Source organism: Martes martes (assembly GCF_963455335.1).
Source record: "Martes martes genome assembly, chromosome: 7".
NCBI classification, from domain to species: domain Eukaryota; kingdom Metazoa; phylum Chordata; class Mammalia; order Carnivora; family Mustelidae; genus Martes; species Martes martes.
This window is the reverse complement of record NC_137894.1, coordinates 26,082,784-26,105,339: the sequence shown is the minus strand read 5'-3', so window position 1 is coordinate 26,105,339 and position 22,556 is coordinate 26,082,784. Positions and strand designations below refer to the sequence as shown.

General features: G+C 40.1%; 1 protein-coding gene across 1 annotated transcript in view; it reads left to right on the top strand.

Moving 5' to 3' along the window:
• OCA2 (OCA2 melanosomal transmembrane protein) overlaps nucleotides 1-22,556 on the top strand; it is a 392,247-nt gene that overhangs the window by 211,769 nt on the left and 157,922 nt on the right. The window contains exons 19-20 of the mRNA XM_080808622.1: nucleotides 15,461-15,520; nucleotides 16,120-16,224. Coding sequence (XP_080664748.1) covers nucleotides 15,461-15,520; nucleotides 16,120-16,224 — 165 coding nt within the window. The remainder of the gene's footprint in view (nucleotides 1-15,460; nucleotides 15,521-16,119; nucleotides 16,225-22,556) is intronic.

Genomic DNA, 22,556 nt, shown 5'->3' with positions numbered 1-22,556 from the left:
TTATCTTTATCTATGATCACAAGAATAAAACAAGCATTGGCTGTTTTAGGGAGTTGAGAGACATTAAGTAGACTTATTGATTTCTCAGGTGGTAGGTTTGAGAATTTTGTCCTGTGACATTGAAAAGTTAGCCCTTAGGTGCTTCTTGGATCTTTCGGGAAAAACGTTTAAGCAGCAGATGTCCTTCTGTACTGCTGCAAATGCCATCCATTTTCTTAGAATGTTTGGCAAGAACAATAACATTTGGTGTTTTCGCAAAAGTGTGTTGTCCTCATTGCACTTAAAATAAAATCCAAAGCCTCAACCATAACTTATTGAACATGAATGATCTGGCTGCAGCTACCACTCACACATTATTTTCTATCATATGTGCACTTATTCACTGAAACCAGACCTAATGGCCTTCTTACTAGGTGAATGTGTATTTGTCCTTGTCAGTTCTACCTGGGTGTTCTTCCTAAGCTTGCTGCTGACTGCCTAACAGTGCCTGGCACATAATAAGCACTCAGTAAATAAATGTCAAACGAGTAAAGGAATGAACGGGATGGAGCAACATGGAATATTGCTTTATGAGGATTTTACATTTATAAAATACTTATGTTTATAAATGGAACTGTGTGTCCAGAGATATAATAGTCATTCACAATAATTGTCACAGGTGCTGTGTGGAGAGTTGTTCTTGGATGGATTCATCTAAGAAGGATTCTTGTGAGAATATTTTTGTCGGAGTCTTAAACCAAGAAGAAATTAAAAAAAATGCAATCTTTAAGCAGTATTAGGAAGCTTTGGTGATTTCTTGGTTCCTAAACAATGAGTTATCCTTTTAGGCATGTTCACGCTTTGTGTCCATTTCCATATTTGTGTGTCCAGGATGTTTACAAAGTCTTCCTGTGCATCTAGATTTGTTTGTGTCTTTTTCAGCTGGACATTTTTAGCTATGCCAAGAGTCTGTCACTGAAAATAATAATAGTGCTAATAATAAGAGGGATAAAGGCTCTAATTTGTAGGTTTCATGTAACAATTTCATGTTAATAACTCATGCCTCCAAACCACACTTCACTGCAGCATTCTATGTTCTCCTTGGCTATCCATCATTTCCTTGTATATAAGTTACTTTTTGGCATAAGTTAGTTTTATTCATAAACCCCGAGGTTTATAATGTAAAAGCCATATGTTTCTTATATTCTCAACTGTGTTAAGAAATTTTAAGAACAAATGAGAAGTAAAATAATGCAAATGAGTAAAAGAGTGTTCACTCACTGAAAAAATTGGTTTTGAGGAGTTCTGTGCCAGAAAGTACAGTTGCCTACATTTGAGGGGCACAGATTGACCATCAATATATTCAGATTAAAAGTTCAAAAATACCAATGACTCATTCTTCTTGCCTTTGGGGAAAACTAACAAATATAGAAATTACCCCCCTTAAAAATAAAACTAAGCAAATTAAAACACGGGAAAACACAGCACTATTACTACCAAAAACACTTAATAAAATTTTTAAATTTTATTTTATTGTTTTAGTATTTTTCAATAAGTATTCAAGTTTCTTCTAATGTATCTCTTCCATGGAATATGAAAATAGAATTTGTTTTTAAAATTATAAATGCCTTCAATGGATCTCTGATTCAGTTTGAAGGAACAACATATGACGTTTATTTTTAGAGACTGAGGGTGGTTGTCTAGTTTTTCTACTAGGCACCTGAACACGAGGGTCATTTACAAACAAGATTGTAGTTAGTGCATTGGGAAGATACATGCATAATTCTGGGGGGAGATGGACACACAGGTATTTTCATTTTTTGATGTTTGCAGAAAAAAGGATTTAAAATGAGCTCTTATCAATTTCAATAATCCGTTTCTAACCAAACTGTGACATTCTCTAAAAATAGTGCTGTAATTTAAGTCAGTTAAAAATAATTTCAATTATAATATATTCTAAATGTTTGTGAAAATAGCTCAATGGTCTCAGATACTAAAAGGTTTTAAAAATCAGGGTCTGTGTGTGTGTGTGTGTGTTTGATTAGGTCAGATTTTGATGGGGATGATTTTAAAATAAGATGAGATCATGGAAAAGGAAAAAGAAACAGCAGGGAAAGGGAGATCAGAAGGTATCCGATAAAAGGACCTCAAAGAACACATGACGTTCTATTTGACCTCTTGAATACTGACATATTATGCTTCCACCTTGGTACAACTGATGGTCCTGGGACTTTTAAGCATTTCCTTTCAAATTCTGACAGGAATCAGGTTGACTCGCATCCTTCTCTCTTTATTCAGAGTTACTGTGTGAGTCATGCTGACTTCTGTTACCCCACAGAGGGCTCTAGGATGGACACAGGTCTAGCTATGTTCCTTCCCAGATCCCTTGCTGGTGATTATGGGTGCACAGATCAATTGCAGAGGATTTGGCAGAGAAGAAATAGCACATTTTATCTATTTTTAAATCTAGAAGTTAGCTGAAGGAAGAATATTTTAACTGAGTTACATAATAAGAAAGAATATTGACTTCTAGTTGTTCTTTGGAGGTATAGACCTATTAAAGTTTATCCCCCTTTCTGATTGCAACTGAAACTGTACACAAAATATATAAACCAAATATCCATAGATGCTGAAAAATAAACAAAACCAGGCAGATTGTGGAAGGGCGTTGATACTTGAGAAGTAACTCTCTTGGGATGATTTTTTTCTTTCTCTTAGATTTCCCTCCAGGACAGGCAAACCTAAGTCATAGCATGGCATGGTGGCATAAATGCCTAGCACTGCCATAGTATCCTCATCTTTCTACCCAGAGAAACCACGGAAAGTAGCACCTGTGGGTTGGAGAATGAAGGAATCCCAGAGAAGAGGGCCAGGGAATTCCACACCCCCTAGTTCTGTGCATGAATATGTAGAATTCTGAATAATGCATGTGTGGTAGAGACCAAAACCAGCCTAGTGAATCCTAGAAAACTATTTGAGATTAGAACCACACATATAAGTCTCTAACTCTGGACAGAGAGTCCAGAGTCCAAACAGGCCCAAATCAACATAACAAAGTTTAAAGAACTCAAGAGAAATTTGAACCATCTGCACAAGTGCTGAACTCAGCATATGTGAGACAGACTGAAACTATTATGGAAAATATGAATTTGAACCAGTATCCATGGAAGTTGAGAAAGAAATTGTGGTCTGAACTTAACTTCTAACTGAAAAAGAAAAAAGAATAATCTCCAGAAGATTATAACAGGGCCCAGAGTCTACATATCTTGACATAACATTTACAATATCCAGAAGATGATGCTAAAGGACTCAACATACAAAGAATGAGGAATATACAACTAATTCTAACAGGAAAAAAACAATAAAGAGTTCTTAATCCTGACATGATCCTGATGTTGAAATGACCAAAGAATTTAACCATTTATTGTAACATGCTCAATGAAGTAAAGAAAAATAAATTTCAAATGAATGAAGAGATAGGAATTTTTAGTAGAGAAACAGAAATTATAAAACAGAAGCAAATGCAAAGGTCAGAACTTAAAAATATAACACTTTCATTAAAAAACCTTTATAGGTTCAGTGACAGAATGAATATTACAAAGGAAAAGGTCAATAAATCGAAAATAGAACAATATATGTCATCCAATCTGAAAGGCTTGATAAAGTGTGACATATTTATTTCATTTTCCATTTTATAAAGGAGTTCTTATTAGTTTTATTTTGACTTCCTTTTTTTTCAATTAAGAATCAGTTACTGGGGGAGGGAGGCAAGACGGCAGAGGAGTAGGGGACCCTATTTCAACCATTCCCCTGAATTGAGCTGGATATCTGCCAGACCACTTTGAACCCCCATGAGATCAGCCTGAGATATAAGAAGATTAATCAGGATCTATGCCAACAGAATATCTCCGATGGCTGGTTTCAAGGTATGAAGAGGAGAGTTATGATTCTGTGAGCAGACATCAGAAGATAAATGGAAGAGAGAGGCAGTCACCATAAGCGCTGACACTGGGAAGGTGAAATAACAGAGGAATGCAAAAGTATCCCATGCTGGGGCCCTGGCACAGACTCACAGACCAGTAGCCAGAGGAAAGGACTTTAGGGTAGTCACCCAGGCTGAAACGTGGAGCTGCAGGGGCATGTGTGTGAACTGGGGGCAGCTGGTGGTTTTAGAAGCACAAAGGGCAGAGACGTGCCTGGACCTGGAAGCAGGGGCTGGGAGTGGTGCTATTGGGCACACAACCCAGGTCACTGTGGTATTTAGCAGCTCAGACAAAAATGGAGACAGAGTGACCTGGAAGGCTTTCTAGAGAGCAGAGTTTCTGCAGTCTCTCTGTTCTGAGACAGAAGTTTGGACACAGTCATTTCTGTTCTGACTCTTGGAAGGAACACAGAAACCCACCAGGGAAATCCACCAGAGAACAAAAACCCTCCCAACTGGTTTTCACTGAGCCCATCCCCCACCACAAGGAGCAATGCAATTCTTCCCATACAGGTTTGCCTGAGTAACAGCGCTGTAGGCACACCCTCCCTGAAAACAGCCTGAAAGAACAATAGGCCAAGAACCCTAAATTTCCCATTAAAAAAGTGCATCTTGCTTGGATTGTGGTCAATAGTTTGGACTCTGCAAATTCCCTCAACTGTACCTCAACAGAATGACTAGGAGGAAAAACCCCCAACGGAAGAAAAATTCAGAGACTGTGACCTCTGCCACAGAGCTATTGGATATGGACATAAGCAAGATGTTGGAAATAGAATTCAGGGTAACAATTACCCAGACAATGGCTAGGTTGGAGAAAACCATTAGTGACAACATAGAATTTCTAAGGACAGAAGTGAGAGCTGATCTGGAAGAACTTAAAAATGCTATGGGCACAACAGCATGGCACAGGCACAAAAACAGACACATAGACCAGTGGAACAGAGTAGAGAGCCCAGATATGGACCCTCAACTCTATGGTCAAATGATCTTCAACAAAGCAGGAAAAAATATACAGTGGAAAAAGACCCTCTCTTCAATAAATGGTGCTGGGAAAATTGGACAGCTCATGTAGAATAATGAAACTCAACCATTCTCTTACACCATACACAAAGATAAACTTGAAACAGATAAAAGCCCTCGACGTGAGGCAGAAATCTATCAAAATCCTAGAGGAGAACATAGGCAGTAATGTCTTCAACATCGGCCACAGCAATTTCTTTGAAAATATGTCTCCAAAGGCAAAGGAAACAAAAGCAAAAATGAACTTTTGGGACTTCATCAAGACAAGAAGCTTCTGTAAAGCAAAAGGAAACACTCAACAAAACAAAGAGGCAACCCACGGAATGGGAGAGGATATTCACAAATGACACAACAGACAAAGGGCTGATATCCAAGATCTATAAAGAACTCCTCAAACTCAACACACACAAAACATATAATCACGTCAAAAAATGGGCAGAAGACATGAACAGACACTTCCCCAATGAAGACATGCAAATGGCTAACAGACACATGAAAAAATGTTCATCATCATTAGCCATCAGGGAGATTCAAATCAAAACCTCATTGAGATACCACCTTACACCAGTTAGAATGGCCAAAATTAACAAGACAGTAAACAACATGTGTTGGAGAAGATGTGGAGAAAGGGTACCCTCTTACACTGCTGGTGGGAATGCAAGTTAGTGCAGCCATTTTGGAAAACTGTGGAGATTTCTTAAGAAATTAAAAATAGAGCTTCCCTATGACCCTGCAATTGCACTACTGGGTATTTACCCCAAAGATACAGAAAAAATGAAAAGAAGGGCCATTTGTACCCCAGTGCTCATAGCAGCAATGGCCACAGTCACCAAACTGTGTAAAGAGCCAAGAAGCCCTTCAGCAGACAAATGGATGAAGAAGATATGGTCCATATATACAATGGAGTATTATGCCTCCAACAGAAAGGATGAATACCCAACTTTTGAATCAACATTGAGGGGATGGAAGAGATTATGCTGGATGAAATAAGTCAAGGAAAGAGTCAATTGGCATATGGTTTCACTTACTTGTGAAGCATAAGGAATAACACGGAGGACATTGGGAGATGGAGTAGAGTAGTGAGTTGGGGTAAACTGGAGGGGGAGACAAAGCATGAGAGACTGTGGACCCTTGAGAAACAAACTGAGGGTTTTGGAGGGGAGAGGGTGGGGGTTGGTGACCCAGGTGGTCGGTATTATGGAGGGCACATATTGCGTGGAGCACTGGGTGTGGTGCATAAACAATGAATGCTGGAACACTGAAAAGAAATAAAATAAAATAAAATGGAAAAAATGCTATCAGTGAGATCTAATCTAATCTAAATACTCTGAAAGCTAGGGTAAATGAGGCAGAAGATCAAATTAGTGATCTAGAAGACAAAGTGATAGAAAGGAGGGATCAGGAGGAGGCTTGGAACAAACAGCACAGAAGCCATGAAAATAGAATTAGAGAAATAAATGATGCCATGAAGCGTTCCAATGTCAGAATTATTGGGATCCCTGAGGGAGCAAAGAGAGAAAGAGGACTAGAAGATATAGTTGAAAAAAATCATAGGTGAGAGTTTCCCTAATCTGGGAAATGGATCAAATGTTCATGTCCTAGAGGCAGAGAGAACACCCTCCAAGATAAATGCGGTTAGAGAGACCTCCAGACATGTAGCTGTGAAACTCTCAAATTGTAAATTCCGAGATAATGTCTTAAGGGCATCTAGGGGGAACATCAGAATAATGTCAGACCTGTCCACAGAAACCTGGCAAGCCAGAAAGGGCTGGCAAGACATATTCAGGGCATTAAATGAGTAGAACATGTGCTGCCAAGAATTCTTTATCCGGTAAGGCTGACATTCAGAATGAATGGAGAGATAAAGAGCTTCCAAGGCCAGCAAAGGCTAAAAGATTGTGTGGCCATGAAGCTGGCACTACAAAAAATATTAAGGGGGGGTTTCTATAAAAGAAGAAGGACCCCAAGAGTGATATAGAACAGAAATTTACAGGTAAAATCTATAGAAAAAGGTTCTCACAGGTAACATGATGACAATAAAAACATATCTTTCAAAAATCACTCTCAACATTAAAGACGTAAATGCTCCCATGAAACAGCACAGGGTTGAAGACTGGATAAAATGACAGGATCCACCCATATGCATCTATAAGAGAGGCATTTTGAAACTAAAGATACATCCAGACTGAAAGTGAAGAGATAGAGAACCATCTTTCATACCAACATACCTCAAAAGGAAGCTGGGATGATTCTCATATCAGACAAATTAGATTTTATTTTGTTTTATTTACTTATTTTTTAAAAATTTTATTTATTTATTTGACACACACAGAGAGAGAGAGATCATGAGTAGGCAGAGAGGCAGGCAGAGAGAGAGAGGGAGAAGCAGGCTCCCTGCTGAGCAGAGAACCCGATGCAGGGCTCAATCCCAGGACCAAGAGCATGACCCGAGCCAAAGGCAGAAGCCCAACCCACTGAGCCACCCAGGCACCCTGACACATTAGGTTTTAACTTAAAGACTGTAGTCAGAGATACAGAAGGACAGTACATCATTCTGAAAGGGTCTATCCACCAAGAAGGTCTAACAGTTGTAAATATGTATGCCGCCAGCATGGGAGCAGCTAACTACATAAGCCAACTGTTAATCAAAATAAAGAAACATATTGATAAGTACATGTTAATTGTAGAGGATCTCAAGACACCACTCTCAGCAATAGACAGAAGAAAATCAACAAAGAGACTAGAGCTTTGAATGACACATTGGACCAGATGGACCTCATAGATATATACAGAACATTCCACCCTAAAATAACAGAATACTCATTCTTCTTGCGCACACAAGGAGCTTTCTCAGAATAGATCACATACTGTGTCACAAATCAGGAATCAACCAATACCAAAAGATTGAGATTATTCTCTACATAATCTAAGAGCACAATGCTTTAAACTGGAACTCAACCACAAGAAAAAGTTTGGAAGGAATTCAAACACTTGGTAGTTAAAGACTGTAAGGGCCTACTTAGCCAGAGGGACTCCATCTCGGTTAAATAGCCATTTTGTTGTTTATGCAGTAAACTTAAATTGAACCCCCCCCACCCCACCCACCAGAGGAACTTACTTAAAATCAAGTCCAAGAAACCAGTAAAATGAGGTCAGCTAGTTCCTGATAACAGAGCCCAGAATACAAGGACGAGTCAGGCCAGATGGAAACATCTAATAAGTAAAAAGCAAATATGCAACCTCCCTAACCACCAAAGAATGTAAACCCCACCTTTTGGCTGCCAAACTTGGCCACCAATTCTGACCAGAGTGATAGGCTAGTTCAAACCAGATGTAACTAGCCAATCAGCAAGAGACACATGAACACAGTGGGTTGAGATAATAAGGCATGGGTTGTGGTTTTACCCAACAAAAGATAGCCTGTAAGATTAGGAGGGGTTGCTCTCTTTAGAGGCGGCACTGACCGGTCAGTCGATTCTTGATTTTTGGCATGAATAAAGCTTTGCTTGACCTTCACTTTATATCGGTTTCTTTCCTTTGATAACGGACCCCAACAAGACCATCCTGCTCAAGAATGTTTGGATCAACCAGGAAATCAAAGAAGAAGTTAAACAATTCATGGAAACCAATGAGAATGAAGACACACCGGTCCAAAATCTATGGGATATTGCAAAGATGGTCCTAAGGGGGAAATGCATAGCCATCCAAGCCTCACTCAAAAAATTGAAAAATCCTAAATACACGAAATCTCTTTACACCTTAAAGAACTGGAAACTCAACAACAAATTAAGCCAACCCCACACACAAGGGAAATAATCAAGATTACAGCAGAGATCAATGAATAAGAAATGAGATTACAGTGGAACACATCAACAAAATTAGAATATTGTTCTTTGAAAGATTAATAAGATCAATAAACCACTGCCAAACTAATCCTATTGAAAAGAGAGAAGACCCAGATTAATAAAGTTATGAATGAAAGGGGATAGATAATGACTAACACCAAGGAAATAGAAACAATCATCAGAAATTATTATCAACAGTTATATGCCAGGAAGTTAAACAATGTAGAAGAAATGGATGCATTCCTGGAAACCCAGAAACTTCGAAGACTGAAACAGGAAGAAGTTAACAACCTGAATAGACCAGTAACTAGTAACAAGATTGAAGCAGTGATCAAAAATCTCCCAAAAAACAAGAGCTCAGGACCTGACGGATTCTCTGGGGAATTCTGCCAAACATTCAAAGAAGAAATAATACCTATTCTCCTTAAGCTCTTTCAAAAAATTGAAGCAGAAGGAAAACTCCCAGACTCTTTACAAAGCCAGCATTACCCTGATCCCCAAACCAGGCAAAGACCACATCAAAAAGGAGAATTTCAGACCATATCCCTGATGAATATGGATGCCAAGATTCTCAACAAGATCGTAACTAAATAGGATCCAACAGTACATTAAAAAGATTATCTACCATGACCAGGTGGGATTTATCCCTGGGATGCAGGGGAGGTTCACATTGGCAAAACAATCACTGTGATAGAACAAATCAATAAGAGAGGAGAGAACAAATCAACAAGATACAGCATCCATTCCTGACTAAAATGCTTCAAAGTATATGGATAGAGGGAATATTCCTCAACTTCATAAAATCTATCTATGAAAAAACCACAGCGAATATCATTCTCAATGGGGAAAAGCTGACAGCCTTCCCTTTGAGATCAGGGACATGACAGGGATGCCCACACTCACCATTGTTGTTCAGCATAGTACTAGAAGTCCTAGCAGTAGCAATCAGACAACAAAAAGAAATAAAAGGTATTCAAGTTGGCAATGAAGAAGTCAAACTCTCTCTCTTCACAGATGACATGATACTGTATATGGAAAACCCAAAAGACTCCACCCCTAAACTACTAGAACTCATACAGCAATTCAATAATGTGGCAAGATACAAAATCAATGTACAGATATCAGTTGCTTTCTTATACACTAGCAATGAAACTATAGAAAGGGAAATTAGAGAATTGGTTGCATTTACTCTAGCATCAAGAACCATAAGATACCTGGGAATAAACCTAACCAAAAGGTAAAGGATCTAGTCCTCGAGGAACTACAGAACACTCATGAAAGAAATTGAAAAAGACACAAAAAGATGGAAAATCATTCCATGCTCATGGATCGGAAGAATAAACATTGTTAAAATGTCTATACTGTTGAGAGCAAGCTATACTTTCTTTTTTTTTTAAATTAACATATAATGTATTATTAGCCCCAGGGGTACAGGTCTGTGAATAGCCAGGTTTACACACTTCACAGAACTCATCATAGCACATATCTTCCCCAATGTCCATAACCCCACCACCCTCTCCCTACCCTCCTCCCCCCAGCAACCCTCAGTTTGTTTTGTGAGATTAAGAGTCTCTTATGGTTTGTCTCCCTCCTGATCCCATCTTGTTCCATTTATTCTTTTCCCACCCCCCAAACCCCTCACATTGCATCTCCACTTCCTCATATCAGGGAGATCATTGTCTTTCTCCAATTGACTTATTTCGCTAAGCATAATACCCTCTAGTTCCATCCACGTCATTGCAAATGGCAAGATTTCATTTCTTTTGATGGCTGCATAGTATTCAATTGTATATATATACCACATCTTCTTTATCCATTCATCTGTTGATGGGCATCTAGGTTCTTTCCATAGTTAGGCTATTGTGGACATTGCTGCTATAAACATTTGGGTGCACGTATCCCTTCGGATCAATACATTTGTATCTTTAGGGTAAATACCCAGTAGTGCAATCGCTGGGTCGTAGGGTAGCTCTATTTTCAACTTTTTGAGTAACCTCCATGCTGTTTTCCAGAGTGGTTGCACCAGCTTGCATTCCCACCAACAGTGTAGGAAGGTCCCCCTTTCTCCGCATCCTCGTCAGCATCTGTCATTTCCTGACTTGTTAATTTTAGCCATTCTGACTGGTGTGATGTGGTATCTCATTGTGGTTTTGATTTGTATTTCCCTGATGCCGAGTGATGTGGAGCACTTTTTCATGTGTCCGTTGGTCATCTGGATGTCTTCTTTGCAGAAATGTCTGTTTATGTCCTCTGCCCATTTCTTGATTGGATTACTGGTTCTTTGGGTGTTGAGTTTGATAAGTTATTTATAGATTTTGGATACTAGCCCTTTATCTGATATGTCATTTGCAAATATGCTCTCCCATTCTGTCAGTTGTCTTTTGGTTTTGTTAACTATTTCCTTTGCTGTGCAAAAGCTTTTGATCTTGATGAAGTCCCAATAGTTCATTTTTGCCCTTGCTTCCCTTGCCTTTGGTGATGTTCCTAGGAAAAATTTGCTGCAGCTGAGGTCAAAGAGGTTGCTGCCTGTGTTCTCTTCAATGATTTTGATGGATTCCTTTCTCACATTGAGGTCTTTCATCCATTTTGAGTCTATTTTTGTGTGTGGTGTAAGGAAATGGTCCAGTTTTATTCTTCTGCATGTGGCTGTCCAGTTTTCCCAACACAATTTGTTGAAGAGACTGTCTTTTTTCCATTGGACATCTTTCCTGCGTTGTCGAAGATTAGTTGACCATAGAGTTGAGGGTCTATTTCAGGGCTCTCTATTCTGTTCCATTGATCTATGTGTCTGTTTTTGTGCCAGTACCATACTGTCTTGATGATGGCAGCTTTGTAATAGAGCTTGAAGTCTGGAATTGTGATGCCACCGACTTTGGCTTTCTTTTTCAATATTCCTTTGGCTATTCGGGGTCTTTTCTGGTTCCATATAAATTATAGGATTATTTGTTCCATTTCTTTGAAAAAAATGGATGGGGTTTTGATAGGGATTGCATAAATGTGTAGACTGCTTTAGGTAGCATAGACATTTTCACAATATTTGTTCTTCCAATCCATGAGCATGGAACATTTTTCCATTTCTTTGTGTCTTCCTCAATTTCTTTCATGAATATTTTATAGTTTTCGGAGTATAGATTCTTTGCCTCTTTGGATAGGTTTATTCCTAGGTATTTTATGGTTTTGGGTGCAATTGTAAATGGGATTGACTCCTTAATTTATCTTTCTTATGTCTTGTTGTTGGTGTAAAGAAATGCAACTGATTTTTGTGCATTGATTTTATATCCAGACACTTTACTGAATTCCTGTACAAGTTCTAGCAGATTTGGAGTGAAGTCTTTTGGGTTTTCCACATAAAGTATCATATCATCTGCAAAGAGTGATAGTTTGACTTCTTCTTTGCCAATTTGAATGCCTTTAATTTCTTTTTGTTGTCTGATTGCTGAGGCTAGGACTTCTAGTACTATGTTGAATAGCAGTGGTGATAATGGACATCTGTGCTGTGTTCTTGACCTTAGTGGAAAATCTCTCAGTTTTTCCCCATTGAGAATGATATTCACAGTGGGTTTTTCATAGACGGCTTTGATAATATTGAGGTATGTGCCCTCTATCCCTACACTTTGAAGAGTTTTGATCAGGAAAGGATGTTGTACTTTGTCAAATGCTTTTAGAGCATCTATTGAGAGTATCATATGGTTCTTGTTCTTTCTTTTATTAATGTATTGTATCACATTGATGGATTTGCAGATGTTGAACCAAACTTGCAGCCCTGGAATAAATCCCACTTGGTCATGGTGAATAATCCTTTTAATGTACTGTTGGATCCTATTGGCTAGTATTTTGGTGAGAGTTTTTGCATCTGTGTTCATCAAGGATATTGGGCTGTAATTCTCTTTTTTGATGGGATCCTTGTCTTGTTTTGGGATCAAGGTAATGCTGGCCTAATAAAATGAGTTTGGAAGTTTTCCTTCCATGTCCATTTTTTGGAACAGTTTCAGGAGAATGGGAATTAATTCTTTAAATATTTGGTAGAATCCCCTGGGAAAGCTGTCTGGCCCTGGACTCTTGTTTGTTGGGAGGTTTTTGATGACTGCTTCAATCTCCTTATTGGTTATGGGTCTGTTTGGTTTTCTATTTCTTCCTGGTTCAGTTTTTGTAGTTTATATGTCTCTAAGAATATATCAATTTCTTCCAGATTGTCAAATTTGCTGGCGTATAGTTGCTCCTAATATGTTCTTAATTGTTTGTATTTCTTTGGTGTTGGTTGTGATCTCTCCTCTTTCACTCATGATTTTATTTTTGGGTTCCTTTCTCTTTTCTTTTTCATAAGTCTGACGAGGGGTTTATCAATCTTATTAATTCTTTCAAAGAACCAGCTCCTAGTTTCGTTGATTTGTTCTATTTTTTTTTTTTGTTTCTATTTCATTGTTTTATGTTCTGATCTTTATTATTTCTCTTCTCCGGCTGGCTTGAGGGTTTCTTTGTTGTTCTTTCTCCAGGTCCTTTAGGTGTAGGGTTAGGTTGTGTATTTGAGACCTTTCTTGTTTCTTGAGAAAGGCTTGTATCACTACATATTTTCCTCTCAGGACTGCCTTTGCTGTGTCCCACAGATTTTGAACTGTTGTGGCTTCATTATCATTTGTTTCCATGAATTTTTTCAATTCTTCTTTAATTTCATTCTTTAGAAGGATGCTGTTTAGTCTTCATGTATTTGGGTTCTTTCCAAATTTCCTCTTGTGATTGAGTTCTAGCTTCAGAGCATTGTGGTCTGAAAATACGCAGGGAATGATCCCAATCTTTTGATACCAGTTGAGACCTGATTTATGACCCAGGATGTGATCTATTCTGGAGAATATTCCATGTACACTAGAGGAGAATATGTATTCTTTTGCTTTGGGATGGAATGTTCTGAATATATCTGTGATGTCCATCTGGTCCAGTGTGTCATTTAAGGCCTTTATTTCCTTGTTGATCTTTTGCTTGGATGATCTGTCCATTTCAGTGAGGGTAGTGTTAAAGTCTCCTACTATTATTGTATTATTGTCCATGTGTTTCTTTGATTTTGTTATTACTTGGTTTATATAGTTGGCCACTCCCATGTTAGGGGCATAGATATTTAAGATTGTTAGATCTTCTTGTTGGACAGACCCTTTGAGTATGATGTAGTGTCCTTCCTCATCTCTTATTATAGTCTTTGGCTTAAAATCTAATTGATCTGATATAAGGATTGCCACCGCAGCTTTCTCTTGATGTCTATTAGCATGGCAATTTTTTCCCACCCCCTCCCTTTAAATCTGGAGTTGTCTTTGGTTCTAGAATGAGTTTCTTGTAGACAGCGTATTGATTTTTTTTCCCATTATGATTCCCTTTGTCCTTTGATTGATGCGTTTAGCCTATTAACATTCAGGGTAACTATTGAAAGATATGAACTTAGTGCCATTGTATTGCCTATAAGGTGATTATTACTGTATATTGTCTCTGTTCCTTTCTGTTCTACTACTTTTAGGGTCTCGCTTTGCTTAGGGGACCCCTTTCAATATTTCCTGTAGAACTGGTTTGGTGTTTACAAATTCTTTTAGTTTTTGTTTGTCCTGGAAGCTTTTTTTTTTTTTTTAAGATTTTATTTATTTATTTGACAGACAGAGATCACAAGTAGGCAGAGAGGCAGGCAGAGAGAGAGAGAGGAAGAAGCAGGCTCCCTGCTGAGCAGAGAGCCCGATGCAGGGCTCGATCCCGGGACCCTGAGACGATGACCTGAGCCAAAGGCAGAGGCTTAACCCACTGAGCCACCCAGGCATGCCTTCCACAGCTTTTAAATGAGGGTTAACAAACAGCTCTACATGTGGGTAGAGAAGTTGTAAACTTGTATTTAAACATGGTCTAGCTAAAGTTTTCAATATTTATAGTCATTCAATGGTGACATCACAGTGCAAAGGCCATACTTGAGAGGTGCAAGGCAGATGTGTCATGCCCATGTTTGCTTCTCTATTGTTGCTTACTGTCCAGGATTCATCATGGGCAGCAGAGCATCCCTTCCTTGGCTGGAACCAAGGTGGCAGCCTGAGCAAGACAGTTCTTGAACTCACCACCTTCATCTAATCTTCTTTCCTACATTTCCTTGGACAGAATTTTCTCAATTTGTCTAGTCCTGAGAAAATAGTTACATGCTTCAGTTAAATAGATCTTTTATTTTTTGACAGTTATAAAAACCATGCATTTTCTTTGATTCTTCTAAAACTCTAACTATGATGTTGAACTTCAAAAATAAATTTGAAATGCAACTTACTTGAACGACCTACATGGAATGAGATTTCTCCATGTACAGTTGAACAATGCCCCTATACACCAATCTTAAAGAGATAGCATTCCATTTGAATTTAAATTTAATGTGGACAGTAACACAAATCGATGAGAAATTCCTGCCTGTGGTATTGTGCTTTGTTTTCAGTGAATCTTCAGTGTGCCTGTCTGATAGTAAATTATTTATAGACTGTGTACTTATGTCTGATCCTTCATAAGACATGAGAGCCTGAACTTGTCTTATGTTCACTTGCTTTCATTTTAAAGATTTTTCGAAAAAAAATTGCACATAATCTTGGGGGTTTTAAACTGATTCTCATCATATATCCATTTCTTCTAGGCACTGGCACATCTCCACTTAATAGAATATGTTGGAGAACAGACTGCTTTGCTAATAAAGGTACATTAAATACTGCAATAGAATGTGCTTCATCCACTGTTACTTTGATTTGTAAAAAAAAAAAAAATCTGGTTAAGAATATGTCACAGATTATGTAAAAATCATAGCAGGGAACATTTTTTATCCTGGGTAGCCTAGAAATGAAGGGAAACTTTTTCCAAATAATATATAATTACAGATGCCTGAAATTTTGCTATTAGCCTTCAGTTAAAACTGTCTAAGAAGGAGAGCAAAAGAGACAGCAGTGTTGGTAAATGAATGTACAGACACAGGGCTCTGCCAGGAGATAAGTTTTGTGTAATTAGTGTGTGCCGCCACCAAGAATGGGGCCACCCTCCTCCCCTCCCCAGGGGCTTGTTGGCTTAGGTGTGGCTAGGAATCATTCTCCTCAGTTTCTTATAGACCTTGTTCATGGTATTAGCCAGGAAAGCCCAGGCTGGTCCTGTTTGTACACCTGGGTCTGCCTTGGTCTTCTCTTGTGTGAAAGGATGCACTGACAGCCCTGTGAGTTCCACATGTCTTACCATCACCTCCTCAATGTATGTGATTTATCAATGCCTCCATGATATGTAGCACTGCTACTATCTGCTCCCTTCCAGATGGTCCCAGAGGATCGGCGCCTCACAACTGCCATCATCCTGGTGGTCTGGGTTTCAGCCATTGCATCATCCTTGATTGACAACATCCCATTCACTGCAACAATGGTGAGTTGCACCATTCCTCCATGTGATAATGACCCGACTTTCAGCCTGGACATGATCTAGGCTCACCAGAGGAAGCAGAGAATGAACCTAGTCCCTTTGCTGCACTCATAGCTATAGAGGAAATTTGTGGCAAAGGTTGGGGCCAGCAGGGCCAGGAGTGCTGAGTTCACACTGTAGGCTGGAATCCACGGGCCTGCAGCTACAGTGGGTAGTACATTAGTAATTAGTTGTTTCAGGGTTAGCCCAACTGAGACCTGCCACACCTCATGGAAAAGACAATCTGTTTATTTTTTTCTTTTTTAAAGAAAATTGTAAGATACCAAAGATAGGCTGGTTGAAGGCAAGACATTCATTATTTATTTCCTGTGCAAACAGAACATGTTCTAATTGGCTTGTGTAGCTTCTGGTGCTTGGCTTGGGTAGGATTTTGAGTTTTCTGTGTGGTCCTGACTGCATCTGAAATTGGGATACATATTAGAGGCCTTATACAAGGATGACTAGCCCAGTTTCTGCTGCGTCTTCTGACATTGTTGATAGGTGTATGGCAGAATTGTTAATTCCTGGTGGACAATGTAAAGGCAGAAATGGGAGCTTGCATACAGGAACCTGGGATACTGTCATGAACAACTGAGGTCCCAGGTGTGCTAAACCTGTGTGAATGCATGAGGACATGACTGGATTCTGGACAGGGGAATTTTCTCTGTTCTTGTGATGTCGAGGGCCCAACCATACTCCTGCACAACAGCCTATGCCAGGGGGCTTCCATGATATTCATCATCTTGTATCACGTTGGCCCAAGCGAGTAGAGTGGAGAATCTGTAGTGAGGAGTAGGGCAGTGCTTCTCTCTCTCACAGGACCTTAGGCTGACCTGGCACTCAATGTTACTCACTCATTCCCTGAGATTGTCACCCGATTGACTCTCTACTAGCTACTGTTCTTCCATGGTCTGGGTTCACTAATTCTGAGCTCATTTTGTGGCTGTTATTTTGTCATGAAGTTCTGTGTTAGAGAAGTTGTACACGTGTCGTTGAATGTCCTGGTTTGGGCTCAGCAGGCACTATCATGACTGGTTGTGATGCTGTGGCCCCACAGAGGGCCAACAACAGTGGCATTTCTCAAGCAGACTAAGGCAGCTGGGCTCTGGGTTTCTGAAATGCCAGACCAGCTTGTGTGTGCCTTCCATTCTCCAGATGAGGTAGTCTCCAGAAGACCCAACATGTGTGAACACATGACGCTACACAGTGCAGCCACAGCAAACCCTAATCTGCCCTTGGGGCTCTGCATATTCATGAAGCTGCTATACCTGCCTCCTGGGGAAGCTTCTAGGTTTTAGGACCCCGATCCTTTCTGGTAGTGAATGAGAAGGTACCTATTGTTAGCAATGTAGGCCCCTCCATTTTCTAAAAATATGACACTTCTGATGTTTTCATTTTAACAGTTAATTTTATTACCTAAAATTTAAGTTAAAAATAATCAAGAGAATCATGAAGGATAGTATAATAAATATCTGTATGCTCACCATCCAAAATGAGGAAATTCAAACATTGTATTCTCTTTGCCTTGAGTTTTCTTGTTTGTTTTATTTTTTAATTTTTTTAAAGATTTTTATTTATTTATTTGACAGACAGAGATCACAAGTAGGCAGAGAGGCAGGCAGAGAGAGAGGAAGGGAAGCAGGCTCCCCGCTGAGCAGAGAGCCGGATGCAGGGCTCAATCTCAGGACCCTGGGACCTGAGCTGAAGGCAGAGGCCTCAACCCGTGACTCTGGGATCATGACCTGAGCTGAAGGCAGAGGCTTTAACCCACTGAGCCACCCAGGTGCCCCTGTTTGTTTTATTTTTAAGAAATAAAACAGATGAACATGACATTCTCTGTTCCATGCCTTAAACTCCAGGATCATGTCCATCCTTCCCTGTACTGAGAAGACTACCCTCATGAATCTGGGGCATATCCATTCACTCAATGACCCACTATGGAGCAGACCAAGGGAAAAATCTTGGTTTATGTGAGTCAACGTGGACAGACACCAAATGCTGAGAGACCAAAGATACAGCTATTGCATAAATTGGCATGCAGCTTTCTAAAACTGCCAAATCTGTTCTGTGACTCAGCAGGTTGGTGGGTGGTGTCCACAGTGGCTGCATCAGAGGAGAACATGGAGAGGCACCTAGGTTATCACCTTAGTCTGGAGGGCCCAAACATGTCTGGCTGGTGGGTGGAATTTCATGTTGGTGACATTCCCCTGTCCTCAGCTTGGTTGTTTTCTTGGGGGCTGAACAAGAAGACCCAAGAGACTTTTATGGAAATACTATCAGGTCAATATGGGGGTAGAGATAGGTTTGCCTGCCTGTGCCCATCAGAAATGCAGTGAACACACTGGAGCTGCAACCCAGTTCCTGCTGCCCAGCATATAGAGGAGAGCCTGTGTTTCAGCCCAACCTCATTCTGCTGTGAGAACATGCTCTGGCCAAAGTCATTCTCCAGGTCAACAGGACACATGTCTGTAGAGATTTTAACATGTGTGGAAACTTAATTAAAAAGTGTCAGAAGGCTGGCAGATACATTCAGCATTTCCAGTGACTAGTAATGCTGGCCAATGTGCTGGTGGGGAGATGGAGGCTGTGCCTGACAAGTTTGTGGGGCATTTACTCAAAATTTCTTTAGAAAATTATGAGCACGATTCCATTTTTCTAAGGCAGTGAGTTGGATAGACCAAACAAACAAACAAACAAAACCCATCTCTTCTTGGGTGGTGTCTTCTCTCCAGAGTGCATCTTTAAATTGGAGGGCATTCCTCCAGTGTTCATACTGTCAACTGTGAGCTGAGAGCAGCAGGGAACAAGCACTATTCACATTTATTCATGACCTTTCTCTTCCTCCAATGGTCAGAATAGAACACTAAATAATTCAGGAAATGCAGAAGACTTAAATTCTAACTGGCAGGATCATGCTATTGAATTTTTGCTTATTTCATAGTGTCCAGAGTCAAAAGAACTAGATCATAAATGGGCTTATCTCTCTAATTTGGCTGGATGGGGCTTCAGTGAAAAATTAAAACACAAGCACAGCCAGACTTTGGAAGAGCACCCCAGGGCTTTTTGGGGATTAGATTTGTTCCTTTAAGTTTTCCTTATTCCTTGAGCTTTCCCCTTCATTTTGACTTTTGCTTATCTTTAATGGTAATACTATTAAACAATGTTTAACATTAGTAGATCAACTTAATATTGCTATTTCATCATAGTTTAGGGCAATCAGAACAGTCATGGAGCCTCTGAAACAGGAAGCTTGAAGCCCCCCTCTCTTCTTACTCTTTGTGTCATTGTTAATTTCTCACTTGCTTGGGACAGAGTGCGACCCAAATGGCTGAGACCATGGGAGGCACTGGAGGCTTTTGACAGTGGCCGTCCATCAGTTGGTTTGGAAATATTTCCTCTTTGTTTTGTTTTGTTTTTAATTTTTAATTAATTAATTAATTTTTAAGTAGGCTTCGCACCTAGCATGGAGCCTAGTGTGGGGTTCAAACTTGCAACCATGAGAGGCAAGACCTGAGCCTACATCAAGAGTCGTACATTTAACTGACTGAGCCACTCAGTTGTCCCTTTAATTTTTATTTTTTTAATTGAAGTATAGTTAACATGCAGTGTTATGTTGTTTTATACAATATAATGATTCAACAATTCTATACATTACTCAGTGCTCATAGCTTTAAGTGTGTTCCTTTTTTTTTTTTTTGGTAGATATAGTTGACACACAATGTTACATCAGTTTCAGGTGTACTACATAGTGATTTGACAAGTTTACACATTATGTTGTGTTCACCACAGTGTAACTATCATCTGTCCCAATATATTCCTATTATTATATCATAACTGTATCATTTATGCTGTGCTTTTTATTTCTGTGATTTATTCATTCCATATCTGAGCACCAGCATCTCCCACTCCCCTTCACCCATTTTGCCCAACCCTTTCCCCTCCTCCCCTCCGGCAACTAGTTTGTTCTCTGTATTTATAAGTCTGATTCTGCTTTTTGTTTATTCATTTGTTGTTTTCTTAAATCCCACTTAAGAGTGAAATCATATGGTGTTTGTGTTTCTCAGCTTTAACAATTATTTTCTTACAGGGTAATCCCATTAACATCTGTGCTTACCTTCTTTCCCCTTCCTACCTAGAGCTGATAAGGAGCTATGGGAGCCACACATGAACTCAGACCTGATTTTGTAGGCACCTTCTTAGGTCTCCCCAGTACACTGTATTAGAGACTGTATTGGAAACCTGCAATACATTGCTAATGAATGAGAATTCCCTGACAACCTTTCTCCATTTAAACCTTATCTTTTCAGACTCATTTGCTTGAATAGGAAGAATTCTCAGGCTATTTTCAAGTTAAAATGTGATTATTCTTGTCCTGGATGTTGAATTCAAAGGATGGTAATTTATGCACATAATTTTGTGGGTTGCCTCTGACTTCTTGGATCCTCATCATTATCTGTATTATCATTCAGCCTTGGTGAGAAAGTCAGTTTTTCATGGCTTGTTCTCCTGTATCTTCTTCCTTTAGGTCTTTGTATTCTCCTCCCTGCTACCTGCCCTGCAGGAGGTGCTAGGGCAGAGGGCAGACTGTTAGCAAAGAAAAATGCTCTTGCAGGGTGGTAAAAGTCAGAAGCATTTCACATTTGCTTTTGCTATTTACATAATCTCATTTTGTTTTCATTCATCTTTTCTTTCCTTTTCTTTTTCTTTTCTTTTCTTTTTTATTGTGTTATGTTAGTCACCCTAAAATTTATCATTAGTTTTTGATGTAGTGTTCCAAGATTCATGGTTTATGTACAACATCCAGTTCATCTTTCATCTTTTCTTAAAACATCCAGGATCAAGATAATGTGGAGGGTCGAACCTGGTCCAGCAGATTGCAGTTGGGTTTCATAACATGAGCATTTGTAGCAATAAACAGTTCAGGTTGTGGAGAAGGTGGGCCTGGGCTTGAACCCCAGCTCTATCATAGTGCAGGCTGGGAACACACTGGGTTAGAGAAACAGAAATGACAGCAGCAGAGATGCTGATTTCTCCATTAGGTTGGTGGAGCTCCTGCAGTTGGATCACTGTGGTACTGGCAGGCTGTCAGGTTGGAAGACAGCCCTTTGGGGGCAGTGCACAGCTTTTTGGGAGGGGCTTCTCCCTTCTCAAAGAGAATGACTTCTGAGGGGCCTGCAGTGCCTAGGCTGAGGAGAGGAGGTGTGGTGGGGACAGGAAGGGCAGGTGCTGTGGGCATAGAGAGAGGGCCCTGCAGTGCCTTCACCTTCCATGACCCAAGAACTGGTCACTACACTGCCAGATCCTAGTTCCATGGAACCCAAGTGGCACATTTGGGACACTAGAGAAGGTTGATCACAACATGTCCCAGAGACATAGGAAAACAAACAATAAATTGTGATAACACTTTCTGGAACTAAAACCCATAACTTTAAAAAAATGTTGAATAATGAATTGAAGAAGAGTCAGTGCTTTAGGCCTGAGTTAGTGGGTTTGAAGCCAAGTGAAAGAGCTAACTAAAAGTACAGAGCAAAAGTACAAAGGAACAAAATCATGAAAAAAGATAAGATTTGGTGAGACCCAGGAGACCAAGCATGGTGATGATAGGAGTTCCAGGAAGAAGACAAGGAATGCATTGCTTTGACAATGTGCAGCCTCTCCATCTCAACTGGGGTCTTGGTGGCAGCAGCCTTGGAGCTTGTACAAATGCATGCCTTGGCTAGTCAGAACTGTCAAGTCAGAACCTGCACCTGGACAAGATGCTGGGTGACCACCTGCGCATGTACATTGGAGATATGCTGGTCTGGGCCAAGGCTCCAGCCAGGGGTGTTCCCCTACAACTATCAATATGCCTGCCATTGCAGAATGATGATCCCACCCTCTCCACTCTCAGGACCCCCTGTGAGGATGCAAGCCATCCTTAGATGGCTTATTAAATTCCACACAAAAGAAATCCAACCAGGAGTAGGTAATTCCTCACGGGCTCAAGCACTTTCCCTTCTATCAGAGATGGCTGGGACAAGTCTCTAAGCTGAGTGTCCAAATTTAATGCCTCACCTGGGGAGAGTCTGCAGGCATCAGCAGCAAAATGACAACAAGCAAGAGTGCTAGCTGAGGATAAGTGAACACTGACCCCAGTGGTGGTGGGTTTAAGGAAGGCAGGTGGTAGGTGCAGGGAGCGTAGGTGTGGTGGAGTAGAGGGAGAGCAGGTGTGCTAGGCCAGGGAGAGGAGGTGTGGTGGGGGCAGGAAAGGCAGGTGCTGTGGGCATAGGGAGGGCAAGGTGTGCTGGGTCAGAGGG